The sequence below is a fragment of the Scardinius erythrophthalmus genome (assembly GCF_964197995.2).
Source record: "Scardinius erythrophthalmus genome assembly, chromosome: 18".
Lineage (NCBI taxonomy): Eukaryota > Metazoa > Chordata > Actinopteri > Cypriniformes > Leuciscidae > Scardinius > Scardinius erythrophthalmus.
The window spans coordinates 4,254,269-4,273,726 of NC_138238.1; the positions used below are offsets into that span (position 1 = coordinate 4,254,269).

Here is a 19,458-nt window from a genome sequence, read left to right on the forward strand (position 1 = left end):
TAAACGAAAATAACTGGCACGTTCACAGAGATGGATGCTGGCGGATGGCGTAGGACGTAGCGTAGGAAGCGTCGTGACGTAGAACAAATGTGACAGCGCAGCCAGAGAGCAGAGCAAAACAAAACTCTACGTTCGTTCTACGCCACAACGCTTCCTACGCTACGTCCTACGTCATACGCCAGCATCCATCTCCGTGAACGCGCGTCGACCGCTACCGGAAGCCAGTTATTTTCATTTATAAAGTTTTAAATATGTATATTTTTATGACAAAACCGCACGGATTACCCTCAGAAGGCCTTCGTTTATCCCCCTGGAGCCGGATGGATTACTTTTGTGAAGGATGCATGCACATTTTTGGGACTTGAAGGAGGTGGACCCCATAACTTCACATTATAACCACTGAAAGATCTAAGACATTTTCTAAAATAACTGAAAATGTGTTCGTCTGAAAAATGATTGACATATGCATCTGGAACGGCTTGAGGGTGAGTAAATCATGGGTTTAATATCATTTTTGGCCGAACTATCCCTTTAAAATCGCACTGACCCCATTTTGGAACAATTTATGGAAGGGGTTTCATAGAAAGTTTTAGTTGCATGATTAATTTTTGGAGCATGTTTGAGTGAATGATAGTGCCTCAGTCTGCTCCGATAGACATGTTGTAAAGGACTCGTGATTCAGATACATGCGTCTACTGAGTGATTCAGGGTCAAACGCAGCCTGAATGCAGAGCAGCCAAGCGTTAGTGATGCCATCATTAAGATTGAGATGCGTGAAGTCACATCAGAGAGCATGCTGGCCCTGCGACGGCAAAGATGAAGACAAAATACACGTGCGAGAGTGAGATGGAGTGAAGTCGGCATCAGAAATAGCCTCGGTTAGTGCATGTGCAGGTATGAGGAGGAGAACGGACCACTGGCTGAAATGAGAGAACGTGCAGCGTTTATTACGAATGGAAGTCCTGACTTTTAGAATAAATGCTTGAGTAAATGCTAAATTCAAGATGTGAACTCTTTATGGCATGTTTAAGCTGGTAATGCACATTCTAGGGTGGACAGACGTCCCTGTTTTTCTGTTTTTGGTGTCTTGTCCCCGACTGGAGCTGTCCCCATTTTACAGCACATTCACAATAAAAGGTTGTAGAAATGAGGTCCTATCGTTAAAACATATAGTTTTAATTAGTATTTTATTTTATTTTTTAAATATACTGTATTTTATTTTCAGTTTTAGTAATTCCGTTGTGTTTTGTATATGTTTTGTATATATATTTAATATGACTGTTTATTCTTTTATTAATTTTATGGCAGTTTTAGTTATTTTAAATGAAATTAGATTTTTTTTTTAATTTATTTTATTTAACGTTTATTTTATTTCTAAGACACACACACACACACACACACACACACACACACACACACACACACACACACACACACACACACACACACACACACCTAAAATGCTAAATATGCCTAATAATGGAGATTAAAGATCCTTTTCTAAAAGCACAAACATAAAATTACATTAGAAAAAATTGAAATGAAAATATTAAATTCGAAATATTTGTTAAACAGTTTTATTATTCATATGTTCTCATATTTATCTTGTAACATGCTTTTGTGAAATCATAATTTTATATAATATAATACATACTGTAGCTTTTTGCAATTGTTACTATTTACTATTTTTAATAGTGTGATTTATGGTGAATTGTATTAAAACCAGTTAAAGGTAGTTTGACACACTGGCATAATATAATGAATAATAATAATAATATGGAACCAACAACAATAAAAAAAAAAAAGTGTCCTTTTTTAAATTTTGTATATAATTACAAGCAAGATTTCACTGATATTTTGACCACTGATCCAGGAAATGTTTCCCATTCGTTCTCTCTTCTTTTCCATCACTGGTAAGTACTGTAGTGAGAAATAAGTGCACTATCATTAAACTTCGCAACAGTTGCTGATCTTTGATGTAAATCAGCTTGTGCTTCTGAGACACTTAAAAGCGGAGCTAGCAAACACTTGACTGCTGTCAGAATGCCAAGATGTTTTCTGCTCTAGTTTTAAAGCTCCCCTGCTACACCAAGACACAAGCAGCAAGAACCATCGATACGCCTCACGCTATGCAGTGTGCAATGTGAGAGCTTTATAGGTCATCTTTATCCCCGCCGGACAACAAACTAATTCCTCTCACATAGCGTTATGAGGCAGTCCGTGCTTGTGAATTGATTACAGAGGTGCTAATGACTATTAGCGTGTGGTTTTACGCGACCCCTGAGCCACGGGGCCAGTTTAGACGGAGCTTTAATGAAGACCTTTGTCAAAAATCTCAGTTCTGCAGGTAGCAGATGAGGTAATGAGGTCGCTGAGGAATCGTCAGATGGAAGACATTAGCATATAAACACAGGTTTTGATTGTTGTAGGCCATAGAAGCTCTTTCCCCCCGAGAGGCCTTGTCCATCAATGACGACTTCGTTTTCTTTTTATATCACGTTAAATGTCGAAAAAGTAAAATAGCTAGGCTCTTAATATCATATCGAGCCATAGAATCCCGCTGTTCTGCTACACCAACTATTTGTGGTTTCTGCATAATCAACGCAGGTAGAAATCAATAAGAAATGCTGGAGCGCTGGTGAATGCGCATTTTATGGTGGCTGTTTGACTTCATTTTTTTTGTGCAGTAAACTTCCTTGATGATTGAAGAGCATTCTGAACACAGAAACCTTTTTCGGCCAATAGGAGCGAGGGATGAGTCTTTTTTAAATAAAGAATGGCAGCACCGCTCACTTTTCCAATGGCCTGACAGCTCTTTCTGTCTCTGATTCTTATTAAACCCACAGGCTGGGGTTGTAAATGTTGGGATCTTTAACTCTCTGAAACGTTTCTCCCACACAGCCACACTTCCTCCTGATGTGATATGATGATATGAAATCTCAGTATCTGCTCACATCCTCTTCTTTGTTTTATTATGCAGCGCACTGGACTTTATTCGGATTGGGCAATTGTGGTACGCTGTGGCAGAATATATTTCTTTAATTAATGCTTAATTGATCATTATCCTATGAAACGGCTTGTGTCAGGATCCTGATTACCTATTAAGCTTTATGATGTTATAACGACCGGTTGAATGTACATTGAAAAGACTTGATATTAAATATTAATTGGCCAAGACAATGTCAAATGTAGGCTTCCTGTTTGATTGTTTTTTTAAATTACATTTTATTGATTTATATAATGGTTGAGTAATTGTATTTAGTTTTCGTTATGAATTATAAATTTAGAAAATATATTACTCTCATTATCATTTAACATTTAATAATATTTAATAAAACAGTTCTATATTAATTTATGATTAAATTATTTGTAATTGTATTTATAAATGATATAATAATAATAATAATAATGGTATCTCTCTCTCTCTATGACAGCCCTTCAAAACACAATCCCTTGTCTCGTCACATTACGTAATTTCAGGTCACAGCACTTGTTTTTAAATGCTTGCTGGAATGCCTCATTTCAGTTTAAAAAGTCAGTCACTCCCGTTGCCATGACGATCACCATGGGAGCTGCTCAAACGGTGTTGAGAGTTCCCAAGGGAACCATATGAACTCTGCAACTCTCCATATCTCATACAGGTGCCAAGCGGCACAATCCACATGAGGATCCACACTTTCCCAGTGCGTCATCGCTTTAACAGCTTATTCCTGTGTGATTCAACCAATAAAGGAAGGCAAATTAAGAATCATTTAAAGAGCATTTGCGACCTCGTGAATCATTACGGGTCATTCCCTCTGTCTGGTCTATGAACTCTGACTGATAAACTGCTTTATTGGTTCATATTTGCCCAGATTTCCATTTTCTTCTATCGTTTTGCAACAACAAACTTTAACCGCGGTAGAATCAATTTTACCTAAAGACTGTCGTGGCTTATGGCTTTATCAGCCAGGCTCAGAGCTCACTTTATTCATATGTCTGTTTGGGCTCTATGTACTCATGAATGTTTAATGTCCAGGTTAGAGAGGTGAGTGTGCTAATGCTGTTTTTCTTCGGTCTCCTGTAGTTGATCTCCTGGGGCTTCTGAAGTGGAGGTCCAACACCAGTTTACTACAGCAAAACCTGCGTCACCTGATGAAAGTGGAAGGAGGAGAGGTGGTAAAGGTGTGTATAAAGCTTCTGACGGAAAGAAAAACAAACTCACAGCTTTCATTCAGACTGCCGTCTGGATTCATGCAGGAATGTATGCTACTGACGTAAAATGCTACTAATGTAAACGTTTGAAGTTGGTGTGGAGACTTGCGCTCTGATTTATGATATGAAATTATGAATGAACTCTCTGCTGTACTTCAAAAGCTTTTTGCTTATTAGTTTTTTTTTTTTTTTTGTAAGGCAACCAGCAAAAAATGCTGAGATATTTATAGAAATTGCATTTCCGAAAGTGTTTTCAGTATGGTGTATGCTCGGGTCTGTGCAATTATATAAATGCTGTATATGGATAGCACGTTTACATTGCAATGTCCTCGCTGTTTGCACTTAACAACAAACATATTGTGCGACCAGTTGTAGTCTGACTTGAACAAATGACTTTTATTTTTATTTCTATTGCTATTTCATTAATGGGCCAGAAAGCACCATGAATCAGTCTGTCATCACTCGCGTCACTCAACAAATTCACTCACTCGATTCAATGCATATTGCTTTTTGGCATGACATACTTATGTACATATTGCCAAAGAATTGCACGAAGCACAAAAAAATCTAACAAACAAAAACATACATAAAATGCATTCATATATATTTATTTATACATAATAAATATATATAAATATGTAGTACATATGAAAGCGCTATATAAATGCCTTCATTCATTCATTCATACGCATATCAATAGTTCAGTTAACTCACTCACTCACTCACTCACTCACTCACTCACTCACTCACTCACTCACTCACTCACTCACTCACTCACTCACTCCCTGACTGGTTGTTTATATTGTTAGAACTACACATTCTAAATAGTGATTTTGTTGTATTAAATGGAACTTAAATGCTATGAACTGTTTATTTAAAAATCCCTCTAAGATAAGGCCGAGCTCTGTTGATTTCCCTGAGCTTTTCCCTCATGGATCATGTGTTTGAATGTCAGTTTGCTCTTGAAGGCGTTGTCTCATGATTTCTCTTGCCGCTGTGAAGGCAAACACACTCGAGCTGTCAGCGGCTTAGAGAGAGAAAGATGGAGGCAGAGACTTTCTGTGCTGTAAATGTCCCCTCAACCTCCCGTAACATGTTTTGCAGCCTTTCTGCCATGTCATAAAAATAGAATATATAAAACGTCCAGCCAGGACGATAGTGGCAGGTCTTTCAGTCCATATATCACTGGTTTACTTTCTTAGGGTGTTCACAGTTGTAGTTCGGTTTGTTTGGTCCCGACCAAAAAAACAAACAAACATTTAGTCCTTGGCGTTCACATTGGCATTTTAACACCCAACCTAAATATACTGAACCTAAAGGCATATGTTCACAGCCTAAATGGATGCCTTTTATTATGTATATTTCACGACAGAACTTACTGAAACATCCAAAACAATGCTGTGTTCTGGGTTAAATGCGCTCGTGAAGAACTTATAAAGTGGAATCCCTCTGTCACACACACAAACACAGATCTGCAGCGACAAGATGCAGTTCTGATGCCTGTACTCGTAATGGGCAACATCACGACTATGATCAGAAAAAACAGGTGCGCTTGAGCATTCTGTGCTTTTTAGGGTCACATCTGGTGACATCATTTCCTGTTTTTGGTTCGTTTACATGTCTTTGTTCCGGTTTGCATTCATATTTCAGTCGAACCGCACCAGAGTTTGTTTATCGAGACTCATCTTTTCAGCGTCTCGGTCCGCTTGTTTGGTGTCACCAGGGTTCAGATAGCAGCATTGACACTTATTCATATGAAGCGCACTAACAGAGCAATCGCTCCAGAGTTCCTTTTAATCCAACCAAACATGCCAAGTGTGAACACAACCTTAATGCATGTTGAAAATGGGTTGCGAATGCTGTTTCATTTCAACTTGGTAACACTTTACAATAAAGTCTCCCAAAGTTCCTTATCCTAGTATGTTCTGACAGGTTTCATCCTTCAAATGGCAGATAATAAATAAACCAGGCGTAAAAGCTTTCTTAAATGTTGCCGTGGCCTTGAATCATTCCTGCAGATGTTTTCTCCAGTGCATTTATAGTGAAGTAAGTGATCCGTGCCATGGGGTAGATTTTGAAGAAAGCGCTGTCAGGAGCACAAAGGCGATTGCACAGCATTATTACGTCCTCTACGCAGCTTTCATGCGGCATGTCCGCACCGTCTGCAGAAATTCAGTTTCAAACTTGGCAGCTATAGGAAGGTGTTTTAGCACACAGTGTGAGGGAAGTACATAATCATATTGAGTGGGACGTCTGCTGGAAACATTAAGGGAGGTCTTTCTCTCATTCTCTGTGGTGAGTGGTGAATTATTCACTTTATTTCTGGCCAGTAAATGGACTGCTGTGTGATCTGTGTGTGTGTGTGCGGTTGAGAAACACTCACAGGAGCATCTTCAATTAGTGTGTGATCTCCATATTAACAGTTGTTTGAATTAACAGCATTAGACCACCCAACGACAACTCTCATATATTTAACCACCAGTGGGGATTTCTTTAAGACTGCAAGGGAAGCTCGGCTTCCCCTATAATGTCAAAAAAATTAATGGTCAAATATGTACTATTGTGTTAACATTTTATTGACTAAAAATGCGCTAGAACACGTTCATCTCAAAGACGAGTTCTTTCAGAATCAGTTACATAAAGCAGGTCGGCTGACTCGATTTCCTTCTCATACATTCCCGTAGCGTCACAGTGCATCTCCCTGTTGAAGCCCAGCGTCCATTGACTTCAGTGGAGTTGCTTTGAACAGTTTTTTTCAGTGCTTCGAAACTAGACGGTCATTGGATAAATGCTGCGATTATGTCCCGCCTGCGGATGCTCAGCGTCTCTGGGAGTGAATGAGGAGTGGGCTGGCCTGGACTCCGGGCTTCTGCGTGATGATTGGCGGGTCTGTCGAAAGAGCGCATCTCCTTTTGATTGACAGCGATTTCGTACTATAAAAAGTCGCTGACGCTGAAGCTATTCGAGCTCAGGCCCATCGTGGATCTTTCAAGTGTAGTCGAAAGACAAACTGCTGCAACCTATTTCTTGGTATTTGCTTGCCGAAATTGCTAGCCAATTTTCATCATACGCTTCACACAATTATACACCACATTCCTTGTTTCAGTTTAACCTAATTCCCACATTTCCTCCGTCCAGTTGTAGATATTTTTTTAGTTTGTTTGTTTGTTCATTCATTCCTTCATACAGTAGGCTAGGCTAGCGTCGTAGGGGTGAACTTGCCAGCTAGCAAACTGCACACGATGGTAGACAATGCTATTTGAAAGTCTTCCTTGCGAGGAGAAACAAAATGGAGCTTCCCCTCTTTGAAAGACCAGCAGCTGCCACTGTTAAACACACTTGAGGCATGAATAGCTAAAAAAAAAAAAAAAAAATTGTAGTAAAAAAATAGAATAGGACATATTGCAATCTATCTGTTGTTGTTATATGATTACTAAATTCTTTTTGATTTTCAGTACTAGTGTTAATTATCGACTCGCATCCGTAAATTTGTTCACATTTCCATAACCAAAGCATCCTTATTCTTCACAGAAAGAACATGAGCGCGTGTTAATATTATAATATCATCTGTTTCTTGTCCTTTTCATTAGAATAATTCTCTCACTCTTCCTCCATCACCTGCACTTTTTTTGATTGCTTTCTGAGTTATATGTACACCTTATGTGAGCGGTGGCATCTTTAACATGCCGAATCTCATCTCAGACTGAAGACAGATTTATGGCCGTTATAGACTTTCGACGTCCTGTATCTGCTGGGACTTGTTCTGCTCTGAATATATGCAGCACCTAGAGTGCCGCTAGTGTGAGCGTTTATTTATTCCCTCAAGGGCACATTCTTCCTCTCCTTTAGAGTGATCGTAACCAAAGGCCAGATGTGCCAAACACTGCGCTGAAAACACTCGCGCTCAGAGAATATCAGCATTGAAATGTCTTGAACTAGTTACTGCAGTGTCTTTGTGAATGTATTTACATTGTGCTTATAAAAAGATCCATGAGAATCCTGAAACCTTGATTTATTACAACCTTGATTTATTATAACTGTTATAATTATGAGAACATGGCATTTTCTGAATGCTCTGATTTTGTGAAATAATGTCGATATTACGTAGTGAAATGAAAGCGAACAGAGTGAATGAACATGTTGTTTCAGGTTCTGAACTGCATAGCTGCATGTGAGCTGCCGTGATGTCCTTGGTCGATTGTCATTGAGCATCAACTGAATGACAGCAGACATTAAAGTGGACAGCATGTGTCCAAGAAGCTGACAGCATATCGGTTTTCACAGTTCCTGTAAAAACACAGACACACACCGCACTGTGATGGTCAATTTCGTCTTGTAATCTGTGTGTGTTTGTGTGTTCAGTTTCTGCAGGACACTTTGGACGCCCTCTTCAACATTATGATGGAGAACTCGGACAGTGAAACGTTTGACACTCTTGTGTTTGATGCTCTGGTAAGATTGTCATAGTCTGTGGTTCAATCAAATATGCACAAATTAAAAATAAAGTATGGACATTATTTCAGTCCTTAAATCTTACAACCTGGGTGACTTTCATATTTTTTATAATCTGATATCTGAATATCTTATAATGATAACAAAATGCTGTTGTTAGAAGTGATATTATTAGTATTATTAATAAGCGTGTTTCTTTCCTGTTGCCCTAACATGTGATGTTTTATTTGTTTTAAATGGTAAGATTAATATAGGTAGGTATGTCTACATATTTTAACAGCTCATTTTAAATTATATTAATATTTTAATGTTTTATAAATGACAAAACCGTGTTATTAGCACTTATATTAAAAATTAATTAGATCAGATTCATTTTTATTTAATTGTATTTAATGATTTTTGAAAATAAGAATTGTTAGAATAAGAATTATATTTTTGTTACATTTTTATATTTATATTTTAATTCAAATGCTTGTTAAACCACCCCTCCCCCAAGTATTTAATGTTTTAGTCATGCTAAATTATATTAAGATTTGTATAAATTGCAATAACATATTATCAGTACTTCTACTAAACATTGATTTGTTTAATATTTAATAATAATTAATTTAAAGCTAATAGATCTTTTAATATTTAATATTAATGTTTTAATATGCATGTTTGTTTATTTTCAAACTTTTTTTTAAACAAACCTCTCTATTTTCTGGTTCTGAAAGGTCTTCATTATTGGACTGATCGCAGACAGGAAGTTCCATCATTTCAATCCGGTTCTGGAGACCTACATCCGCAAGCACTTCAGCGCCACCCTTGCTTACACGTGAGCGGGAAATAAAGGAATGCTTCTGTCACTGAGTTAGTATGTGCTCTGTTTTTATTTCTAACACTGTGTGTGTGTTGATATTTTTCAGAAAGCTGACAAAAGTCCTGAAGAACTATGTGGATAATGCGGAGAAGCTCGCGGAGCAGCTGCTGAAAGCTCTGAAGGCTTTGGATTACATCTTCAAATTCATCGTGAGGTCCCGGGTTCTCTTCAACCAGTACGTACTTCCGTCGCATTCGTATCTCATGTTTTGTTTTGTTCATCCTACATCTGAGTTTTAAGCGCATCACACCCAAATCCGTGAAGTTTTATTTGTAGTCTGAATTAGGGAATCAAGGGAAGGTTGATTAGCTTCAGCAGTAAATACTTAAAGGGGTGATGAACTGAGAAATCAAATTTTCCTTGAGCTTTTGACATATAAGAGGTCATAATACTATAATAATATCCTGTAAGTTTCAGAACTGAAAACTACCTTGTTAGTCCAATAAAAGCTTTAATAGACATCAGGCTCAGCAAACGACTCGTTTTTCAAAGTGGGGAACAATGACGTCAAAGAGGATAAAACACCGCCTCCACAAAAGAAGATCAACGCCTACTTCAGCACGGCCTGTTTAGCCCCGCCCACCGATTCGCCCAAACATGCTAAATAACATAGGACGACATGATGATTGCTAAACCGGATCGAGCTACTTCCAAGCAATAAACATGCTGTTTACTAAATATTGTGCGTGCCTGTTTGTGGAAGAAGACAGTCTGCATAAGCTTCCTTCGGATTCCAGCATGGTTAAACTTTATTAAATCAGTCAATCACAATTTCCCGACGGATCTGCCAGCAACATGTAAGTAACCATGTGTACTCTAATGCCTGATCTGCGATCAGTGATTTCTGATGTTTAATAATTCAAGTTCAGATATTTCTCTTAAAATCGTTCAATACTGTTTATGCATCAGTGACTAAACGATCAACTTCACATAATTTCTCGTAGTATTATGAAAATAATCTTTTTAAAACTGTTATTAAATTATATATAGAAAGCGATCAAAGAACGATCCCTTTCCATTCGCCCAAGCTGTCAATCAAACAGCACAGCGCGAGCCGCGAGAGCTTATCTGGACACTTACCAAACTCGTGATGAAATAATGACACTGTTACACTACACAACGAAGCTCTTACTGTGTATTCACATCGTGTTTGCATTGTGATTTGGTGTAAGCTTTTGTGAGAGTGCAAAAATTGCGTTGCAATGATAAGATCTTTATTCACGCGATCAACAGACTGTCTGTCATCTGCTCAGTGCTCATCATGCTGCAACCTTTCATGCGATGTAATAGATTTAAATATAATGCTTTAAACGATACTTTTCACGATTTGTTAATCTCGATAGCTGTAATAGTAAAAACGTAGTAAAAGTTTTCGAGAGAGTTCATGTAATACTAGCTATTTCATATGCAAGCATGTCAGCCAATCACAGCAGTGGGCGATTGCACCGCAGTCTCACAGCAGACACGCCCATTAAAACGGAGCGTTCAAATCTGAAGCTGAAATCAGGCTTGGAAAAATGGCTTTTATTTATAAATTATGACAATTTTTGATGTAAAAATCATACTAACATTATAAGGGCACCCCAGGTAACATTATATAATAATAAAACAATCCAGTTCATGACCCCTTTAAGCATAATCTATCTATCTATCTGTGTGTGTTGATGACTGACAACTAAGACGACGACTACTACTACTACTACTACTACTACTACTACTACTACTACTACTACTATTACTACTACTACTACTACTACTACTATGAGTAGATTACTATCGCGATTAATCTTTTGACAGCCCTATTTATTAGTATTAGTAATATTGATATTTTTTAACCATATTTAAATATCTCACAAGCAAGCACCGCAAACCTGGTTTTTTTTATCTTTATTTTATTTTATTTCATTTCATTTTTTTTTATATATTTTTTTTTTACAGTTGCAATTAGATTATTTTCATCAAATCGTGTAGCCCAACTACATATATTGTGCATTAGTAGACAAGTGGCAAAAATAATAAATTATGGCGTATCCAACAGATACTCAAACTGTGTTTTATTTCCTCCTCCTTAAAATCTGTTTCCCAGCCAATAAGCCGCAGTTAAGGCTAAGATATGTGACAGTTTGATTTAATGGGCAGATCTGAAATGCCACACCTTTATCAAACTGAAGTGCCCTTGTTTCCTGACGGATGTGAGGATGTGTGTGTGAGGCAGGAAGTGGAAGAGCCAGCGGTGCTGATTTAGGGAGACGGAGGACATGTTGAGTAATGACTCGGTCTAAATTAAGTTCAGCGGTGGTGATTAGCTTGTTGTCTGCGGGTGAAGTATATGATGGTGTCTCTCAGGCCCGTCTGAGGAGAGGATCTCGCTCTCTTAACTACCTGGACGTTCACAGCGCCTGACACCACAGAGCGCTGTGAAACACACTAATGAGGAGAGTCTGATCTGATTTACACCTGCTCGCGGTGTTCACCAATTCATGAACCCGACCGCACACGTCTGATAGTCGGAGATCCGCTAGACAGGGCTTCAGACTGCAATGAATATGATGAGAAATATGACAAAACATAAATAATTATCATACGATTGAGTAGCTATTGGTGTCAGACTGTAAAACTGGTGTCAAATATTATGCTGCAGCCCTGATCAGCATGATTCTTATAACTTTTTTTTTTAAAGTTGATTGAAATCAGCATAAAGAATTTTATTTATTTATTTATTTTGGATGCTGATTTAAATCAATAACTTGTGATTTTGAAAAAAAAAGTTTATTTTTTATTTTGCATTGTCCTTTTTCATAACAATTAAGCACATTTATCTCAACATCATCTCATTACTGTAATTATTATTTTATTTTTTTAATGAAATGAGCATAAACTACAAGACATACTACCATGATATTTACAGTACTTAGAATAGTACTTCAATTTTTGTTATTTTATGAATTGTAATTTTGCACAATTATTTTTTTTTTTTGATTTTGGGATGAAATATGACTTTGGCACTTACGTATTTATGCAAAATATAATTTATTATATTTTGTTTGACTTTATGGTGAAATATGACCTCAGCATAGCCTGGGAAAACCCAGACAACTTCCGGCAAATTTAGATTTGCTCTGAAAGTAGTCTGGCAAAGAGCTCATTCAAGTCCATTTCTAATCCGTCGAAATCGCGGCACCAATCAGAAACGTTGAGGCGGGCTTTATACGATGGCGATCGCTCTGATTGGTTTTAGGTCTATCCAATTGCGGCCAGAGGCATTTGAGCGACGTCTGTTGGTGAAGCGCAACTTTTATGCATTATTATTCAAATTGCAATCACATGAGGACAGTCTCCATGAAAGACCCACTGGCAGATGAACGTGCTACTACATTTCTCTCTGAAACGGTAGGAAATTAAATTAGATTTAATAGAGGATTTTAACTGTGACAAGATGATTGACAGGGCAGTTTACATGACAGGATGTACGCGACAGATCCGTCCGATAAAGATGACGAAGTAGTATGTCCCAAAGCTTGCCTACTTTTTTGCTACACATTCAAAAGTAAAAACCTTTTCTTCACAAAAAGAGTACATACTTTTATGGCGTAGTGTAACTTAGGCGAATTGGGACGCAGCATATGGCTTTACACGATGACGATCGCTCTGATTGGTTTTAGGTCTATCCAATTGCGCCCAGAGGCATTTGAGCGACGTCCGTTGGTGACGCCCCTTTGGAAATGAGTTATTAATGAAGCTTTGCCAGACCATAACTCGGTTACTGCTGAGAATGGTCTGGTTTTAACCAGGCCTAACCTCAGTATTTCTTCACAGTTTTCGTGAGATTTGTTTTTAAACTTTAAAAGTAATGCAGTTCTGCCATATGTCCCCTGTATTGTTGTAATTTATGGGTGTTAAAGCACTTCAAGATAATTAATGTTCAGCTGGAGCGTGAAGAATATTTCAATATATTTGACGGGCCATTAGTTAAGTGTGTGTGTGTTTTGATGGAGGGCTGGTCTAATGTAAATGCTCTGGATGAGGGTGAGAACGTCTGACTTCAGAGCACAGAAAGTCAGGTAGGGCTAATCGCATCAGCAAAGGCTGCGTTTAATGAATGCATGAACGTGGAAACTCTCCTGGTGTTTGTGTGGATCGCTGGAGTGATGCCGAGAAGGCCAGTCAGCTCTTGCCCTTCAAACTAGATTACAGAGCAATTCATCAGTCTGATCAGCCTGCAATCAGGAGCTAGTCTAGAGGTGCCAGTGAACAGGTGTGTGTGTGTGTGTGTGTGTGTGGAGTTTGATGCATTGTTTTTGATGTGGATTTGTATGGCTCTGGCTAGTTTGATGTCATGGATTTGCATACCAAACACATGTAGACCGGTCTGTTGGCTCTCTGATGATTTAGATGAAATGATTCTCGCCGCCCAAGCCCCTGATCATCAGCTGTTTGTGTGTTTTCCTTCAGGCTCTACGAGAACAAAGGCGAGAGTGATTTCATGGAGTCCCTGAGGAATCTCTTTACTTCGTTTAACTCCATGATGAACAGCAGTGCTGAGGGGACCGGCGGGGTCAAGGTGAGGCCGCTTTAGGAACCGCTTTCTGATCAGCTGAACATTTAAACGCTGCATTAGTAGAGCATAATGTTAAGCAAAAATGTTGTATCTTGTGTGACTTTTTCACACATGCAATATAACACAAAAGGAGATGTTTCTGAGAATGTTCACGCTGCTCTTTTACATACAATGAAGGCCTGCAAATGACATAGCAACATGATAGCAGTAGACCAGTAGTTCCAGTGTTATGAAGTGTCATTTGTTCATCTCTAGTGTTAACAAAAGGATTATTTAATAATGACTTGTTTTCAAACAGGTTTTCAAACGTTTTTGTTGTTTAAACGGTTAGCCCCGCCCCAAACTCACATCATTGTGTGTGTGTGTGTGTGTGTGTGTGTGTAGATTTCCAGTCTTGATGATGGCTTATGCAAGGAAAAATCTGAAATTTAGATCATTACTCACTGAATATCCCTGGTTGTGGCTTTCAACGTTCATTTGCACATCCATATGTGTTAGTTAAGAGGCGTGACAACCAATGAAATTTGGCATAATTTGTGCCAAGCATGACATAGTTTTGCATAGCTAGACTTATCGCAATAAACTGCCCACTGAGACACAAAGAGAAACCGATACTTAAGAGAAGTCAAACTATAGTTTTATTTTTGATGTGCCATTTAGGGAGGGAAGATGTGTGTATACTCATCCTTTCTGTTTCCCTGACGGTAATAAATACTGAATAAAATACTGTTATTTGTTATTAGACAAGACAAGAAGTAATAGAATATACAGTTGTGCTCCTTAGTATTCAATTTAATGTTAATATCTAGTCTATCAACAACATGCCTTAACTCAATATTTCTCATAGATTTGATGCCACTAACTTGGCTAACTTTGGAAAATCTAGTGTCTAGTTCTTCCTACAAATTACTCGTTGTATCTATCTGACATGTCTTTATGCTGCATAATTGAGTATATATTTTGAAAGAAATCAATAATATTAGTTACATTTTACTTCCGATCAATTTAATGTTACAAAATATTTTTTATTCCAAATAAATGCTATTGCTTTTAAACTTTCTTTTCATCAGGATAATCCTGAAATGATCACGGTTTTCACAAGAATATGAAGCAGCACAACTGTTTTCAACATTGATGATAATAAGAAATGTTTCTTGAGCAGCAAATCAGCCTATTAGAATGATTTCTGAGGATCATGTGACACGGGAAATCAAAAGCACAGGCATATATTACATTTTAAAATGTATTCACATAGAAAACAGAAAATTATAACAATATTACATAATGTTACTGTTTTTATGATCAAATAAAAGCAGAAAACTCTTACCTTAAAAATCTTACTGATCAACATCAACCATGGAAGAAGGACATACAGGAACAACATGAGCAAAATGTTTATCTGAAGGCTTTATGTCTGAGGACATCCTCCCAGAATGCTGGTCTGTTTCTTCTGGAGGACAGAAATATTGATGTTTGTGTCTTTCCTCTATTAAAGTGTGTGTTTGTGTGTGTGTCTCTCGTCACCTGACCACCTCCTCTGTCCACTGTGGCTCTGGGTTCGCCCTCTTTAGCTTCTCCTCAAGGTACTCTATCTCTCCTCCTCTCCTTCCATCTGTTTCTCCACTCCTCCTCCTCCATTTGTGTGCCGTTTTTTTTGTCCCTGACCTTTCCTGTCACTTCTTTTTTGCATTAACACACCTCACCTCAGGTCTAACACACACACACACACACACACGCTCTGGATCAGGCCCTCTGGACGGGTCGTGAGTCGGCCTGGAGTGATGCTGGTGTGCCGGTGGCCCAGATCTTAGTGGTTTTGTCAGAAAGTTAAAAAAATTGATGTTGGTAAAACGCACTTGTGAAACGGCAAGGGAAGGAATGTGCTTTCCTCTCCGCTGGTTTTGTTTGCAAGAGGAAAGCGGCGTGAGCTCACACTTATTTTCACATGGGCTCACACTTATTTTCAAACAGTCCGACAGTTTGAGCTGTCAGGTTTTTTTTACTGCACATGCTGGGTTAATTTTTTCTGTTGTTTTAGAGGGAAATGAAGGTGAAGTGTGTCATCTGTTGACCTCTGTTGTGAACCAACTGTTAGCCTCTAGTGTTGACAAAAGGATTTGAAAATGATTATTTCCCAAACGCTCCCCTAGCCTGCTATTGGTCGTTTAAACAGATAGCCTTGGCCCAAACTCTCACACACACAAAATTATTATGTGTGTGTGTGTGTGTTTGTATGTATGTAATGTGAAATCTATTTATTATATTATTCATTTTCTCACACACACACACACACACACACACACACACACACACACACACACACACACACACACACACACACACACACACACACACACACACACACACACACACACACACACACACACACACACACACACACACACACACACACACACACACAGCACTATCTTTGTGAGGACTCTCCATAGACGTAATGGTTTTTATACTGTACAAACTGTATATTCTATCCCCTTACACTGCCCCTATCCTTAAACCTACCCATCACAGGAGACATTCTGCATTTTTACATTTTCAAAAAAACTAATTCTGTATGATTTATAAGCTTTTGTACCCATGGGGACTTCAATTTAGGTCCCCACGGTGACACGAGTCCCCATGAGTCTGTGTGCATTCAGGTTTAAGTCCCCACCGGTGCAGAAAAACATGTCCACACACACACACACACACACACACACACACACACACACACACACACACACACACACACACACACACACACACACGGTGTGAGTTTGTGGCGGGGCTATTCTGGCTCAAACTATGTTTGTATATTTATGTACAGTACCAGTCAAAAGTTTGGAAACGTTACTATTTTTAATGTTTTTGAAAGAAGTCTCTTATGCTCATCAAGCCTGCAGTTAAAAAAACAAAAAACAAAAAAAAAAAACAGTAATATTATGAAATATTATTACAATTTAAAATAATGGTTCTCTTTTTTAATATACTTTAAAATGTAATTTATTTTTGTGATGCGAAGCTGAACTTTCATCAGCAAGTACTCCAGTCTTTGGTGTCTTATGATCCTTCAGAAATCATTCTAATATGATGATTTATGATCAATGTTGGAAACAGTTGTGCTGCTTAATATTTTTTTATAACCTGAGATACTTTTTTCAGGATTATTTGATGAATAAAAAGTTAAAAAGAACTGTATTTATTTAGAATAGAAAGCTTTTGTAACAATATGCACTACCGTTCAAAAGTTTGGGAACAATAACTATTTTTTTTTTAAGAAATTAGTACTTTAATTCAACAAGGATGCGTTAAATTGATAAAAGGTGATGGTAACGATTTATATTGTTAGAAATGTTTTTATTTTGAATAAATGCTGTTTTTATGAATAAATGCTGTTAACGTTTTACTCAATGAATCCTGAAAAAAGTATTCCAAAAATATATATTAAACAGCACAACTGTTTCCATCATTGATAATAACTGAGTATCAAATCATCATATTAGAATGATTTCTGAAGGATCATAAGACACCAAAGACTGGAGTACTTGCTGATGAAAATTCAGCTTTGCATCACAAAAATAAATTACATTTTAAAATATATTAAAAAAGAGAACCATTATTTTAAATTGTGAATAATATTTCATAATATTACTTTTTTTTTTTTTTTTTTTTTTTTTTTTTTTTTAAACTGCAGGCTTGATGAGCATAAGAGACTTCTTTCAAAAGCATTAAAAATAGTAACGTTTCCAAACTTTTGACTGGTACTGTATATGTATGCAAGTATATGTGACTTCTTATATCAAATCCAGTTTGTGATATTTTTGGTTATTGACCTACAAAATTGTAATCATCTATTGTTTCTAATTCTATGTAAGATGATTTAATATTATGTTCAAAATGATTTAGACATTTTAGATAAAATCGTTTTTTGGACTGATTTCTATAAAAAATAATGTTTTTTTATTTATTTTTTTATTATTATTTATTATTATATTACTATTTATTTTTACTATTGCTGTTTTTTTCTTTATCCATCTTATCAGTTCTTATCCATAACATAAATATAATTGTCAGTTATTGTTATAGTCCAGACGTTTTATTTCCTTGCACTGCATATCCAGTCTTGTGAAAGTATCTGTGGTTCAGCTGTGATCCGGACTCTCCGGCTTCTGAAAATGTGTTCGGCCGCTGCAATAACTTTCAGCGCAGCGCCAGACTATCTGTGTAAAACTCTCCATCTGACTGGTGTTACAACTTCAAAAACACATCAATTCAAAAATACAAGTTACAACCTCAGATATTCACTTTTTTTATTTTTTTGTAAACACTTGAACTCCAAGACCTCATTTCTCAGCAGACTCTGGGGTTAAATCAGAAGCTGTGTGGGCTGCTGGGAAGAGAATATTTATCAAATGAGAAACTTCATATCCCATCCATCACTGCCTCTGTTGACTCAAATGTTCAGAGTTCTTTCAGAAGCCTTCTTTTTTTTTCTTTTAAATGATTTCAAAGTATGTCAAAAATTTGACACCGTGATGATGAAACAGGAAGGAGCTGTTTTATATCTAGATCTGTACACTCTCAGGACCACATTTCCAAGCGTGACTAAAATAAAATCCGACATTTATCAGCTGAATAGCAGCTTTAGAAAGAAGCTGTGAGTTGTCTTTTCTTTTAATAAGTTTTAAAGCTTTCACATGTTGATTTTTGCCAAGCCGGAAGTTTTCCTCAATTGATTTTATTTTTTGTTGGACCTGGAGAAAGATTCCTGCCAAACCCTGTCCAAGAAAACTAAAACTACCCAACTCCTAAACCAACCCTAAAATCTGATTGGTTTATAATAAAATTATAATAAAAGGAACACTTTGGTTCAAAGGATCAACATCCTTGTCGATACTGGAACAACTAAATAGATGTATATTACTTGGAGAAAGCAATCTCCAAATTCTGCTAAAATGTGCTTGTGTAGTGATGTGTTTTAGATGGACGGGTGTGTCATCTGTGATTGACAGGTGTCAACACTGACTATCACACGTTCTCCTGCTGAGTCAGACAGCAAACCATCAACATTTAATTTTAATGATTTGTTAGAGGAATCAAATTAGTTTATTTCTATATGATAGACATTGTATTTCTCATTCTGATAATCCTATTTATTTATTTATTTATTTATTTGTTATATACATTGTATTTCACATTCCGATAAACATACTTTATTTATTTATGTTTGGTTATTTATGTATTTTTACAGACATTGTATTTAAAATTCTGATAATCCTGTTTATTTATTTTTACATTGTTTTTCACATTCAGATAAACTTTTATGGATATTGCACAGTACTTCACATTCTAGTTGTTTTTTTATTTTTTATTTACTTACTTTATTTATTTATTT

General features: G+C 37.1%; 1 protein-coding gene across 10 annotated transcripts in view; it reads left to right on the plus strand.

The window, feature by feature from the left end:
• dock1 (dedicator of cytokinesis 1) overlaps positions 1-19,458 on the plus strand; it is a 230,549-nt gene that overhangs the window by 62,121 nt on the left and 148,970 nt on the right. For all 10 annotated transcript variants that reach the window (XM_081393664.1, XM_081393666.1, XM_081393667.1 and 7 more), the window contains 5 exons: positions 4,067-4,164; positions 8,557-8,646; positions 9,363-9,463; positions 9,555-9,683; positions 13,961-14,069. In XM_081393664.1, coding sequence (XP_081249790.1) covers positions 4,067-4,164; positions 8,557-8,646; positions 9,363-9,463; positions 9,555-9,683; positions 13,961-14,069 — 527 coding nt within the window. The remainder of the gene's footprint in view (positions 1-4,066; positions 4,165-8,556; positions 8,647-9,362; positions 9,464-9,554; positions 9,684-13,960; positions 14,070-19,458) is intronic.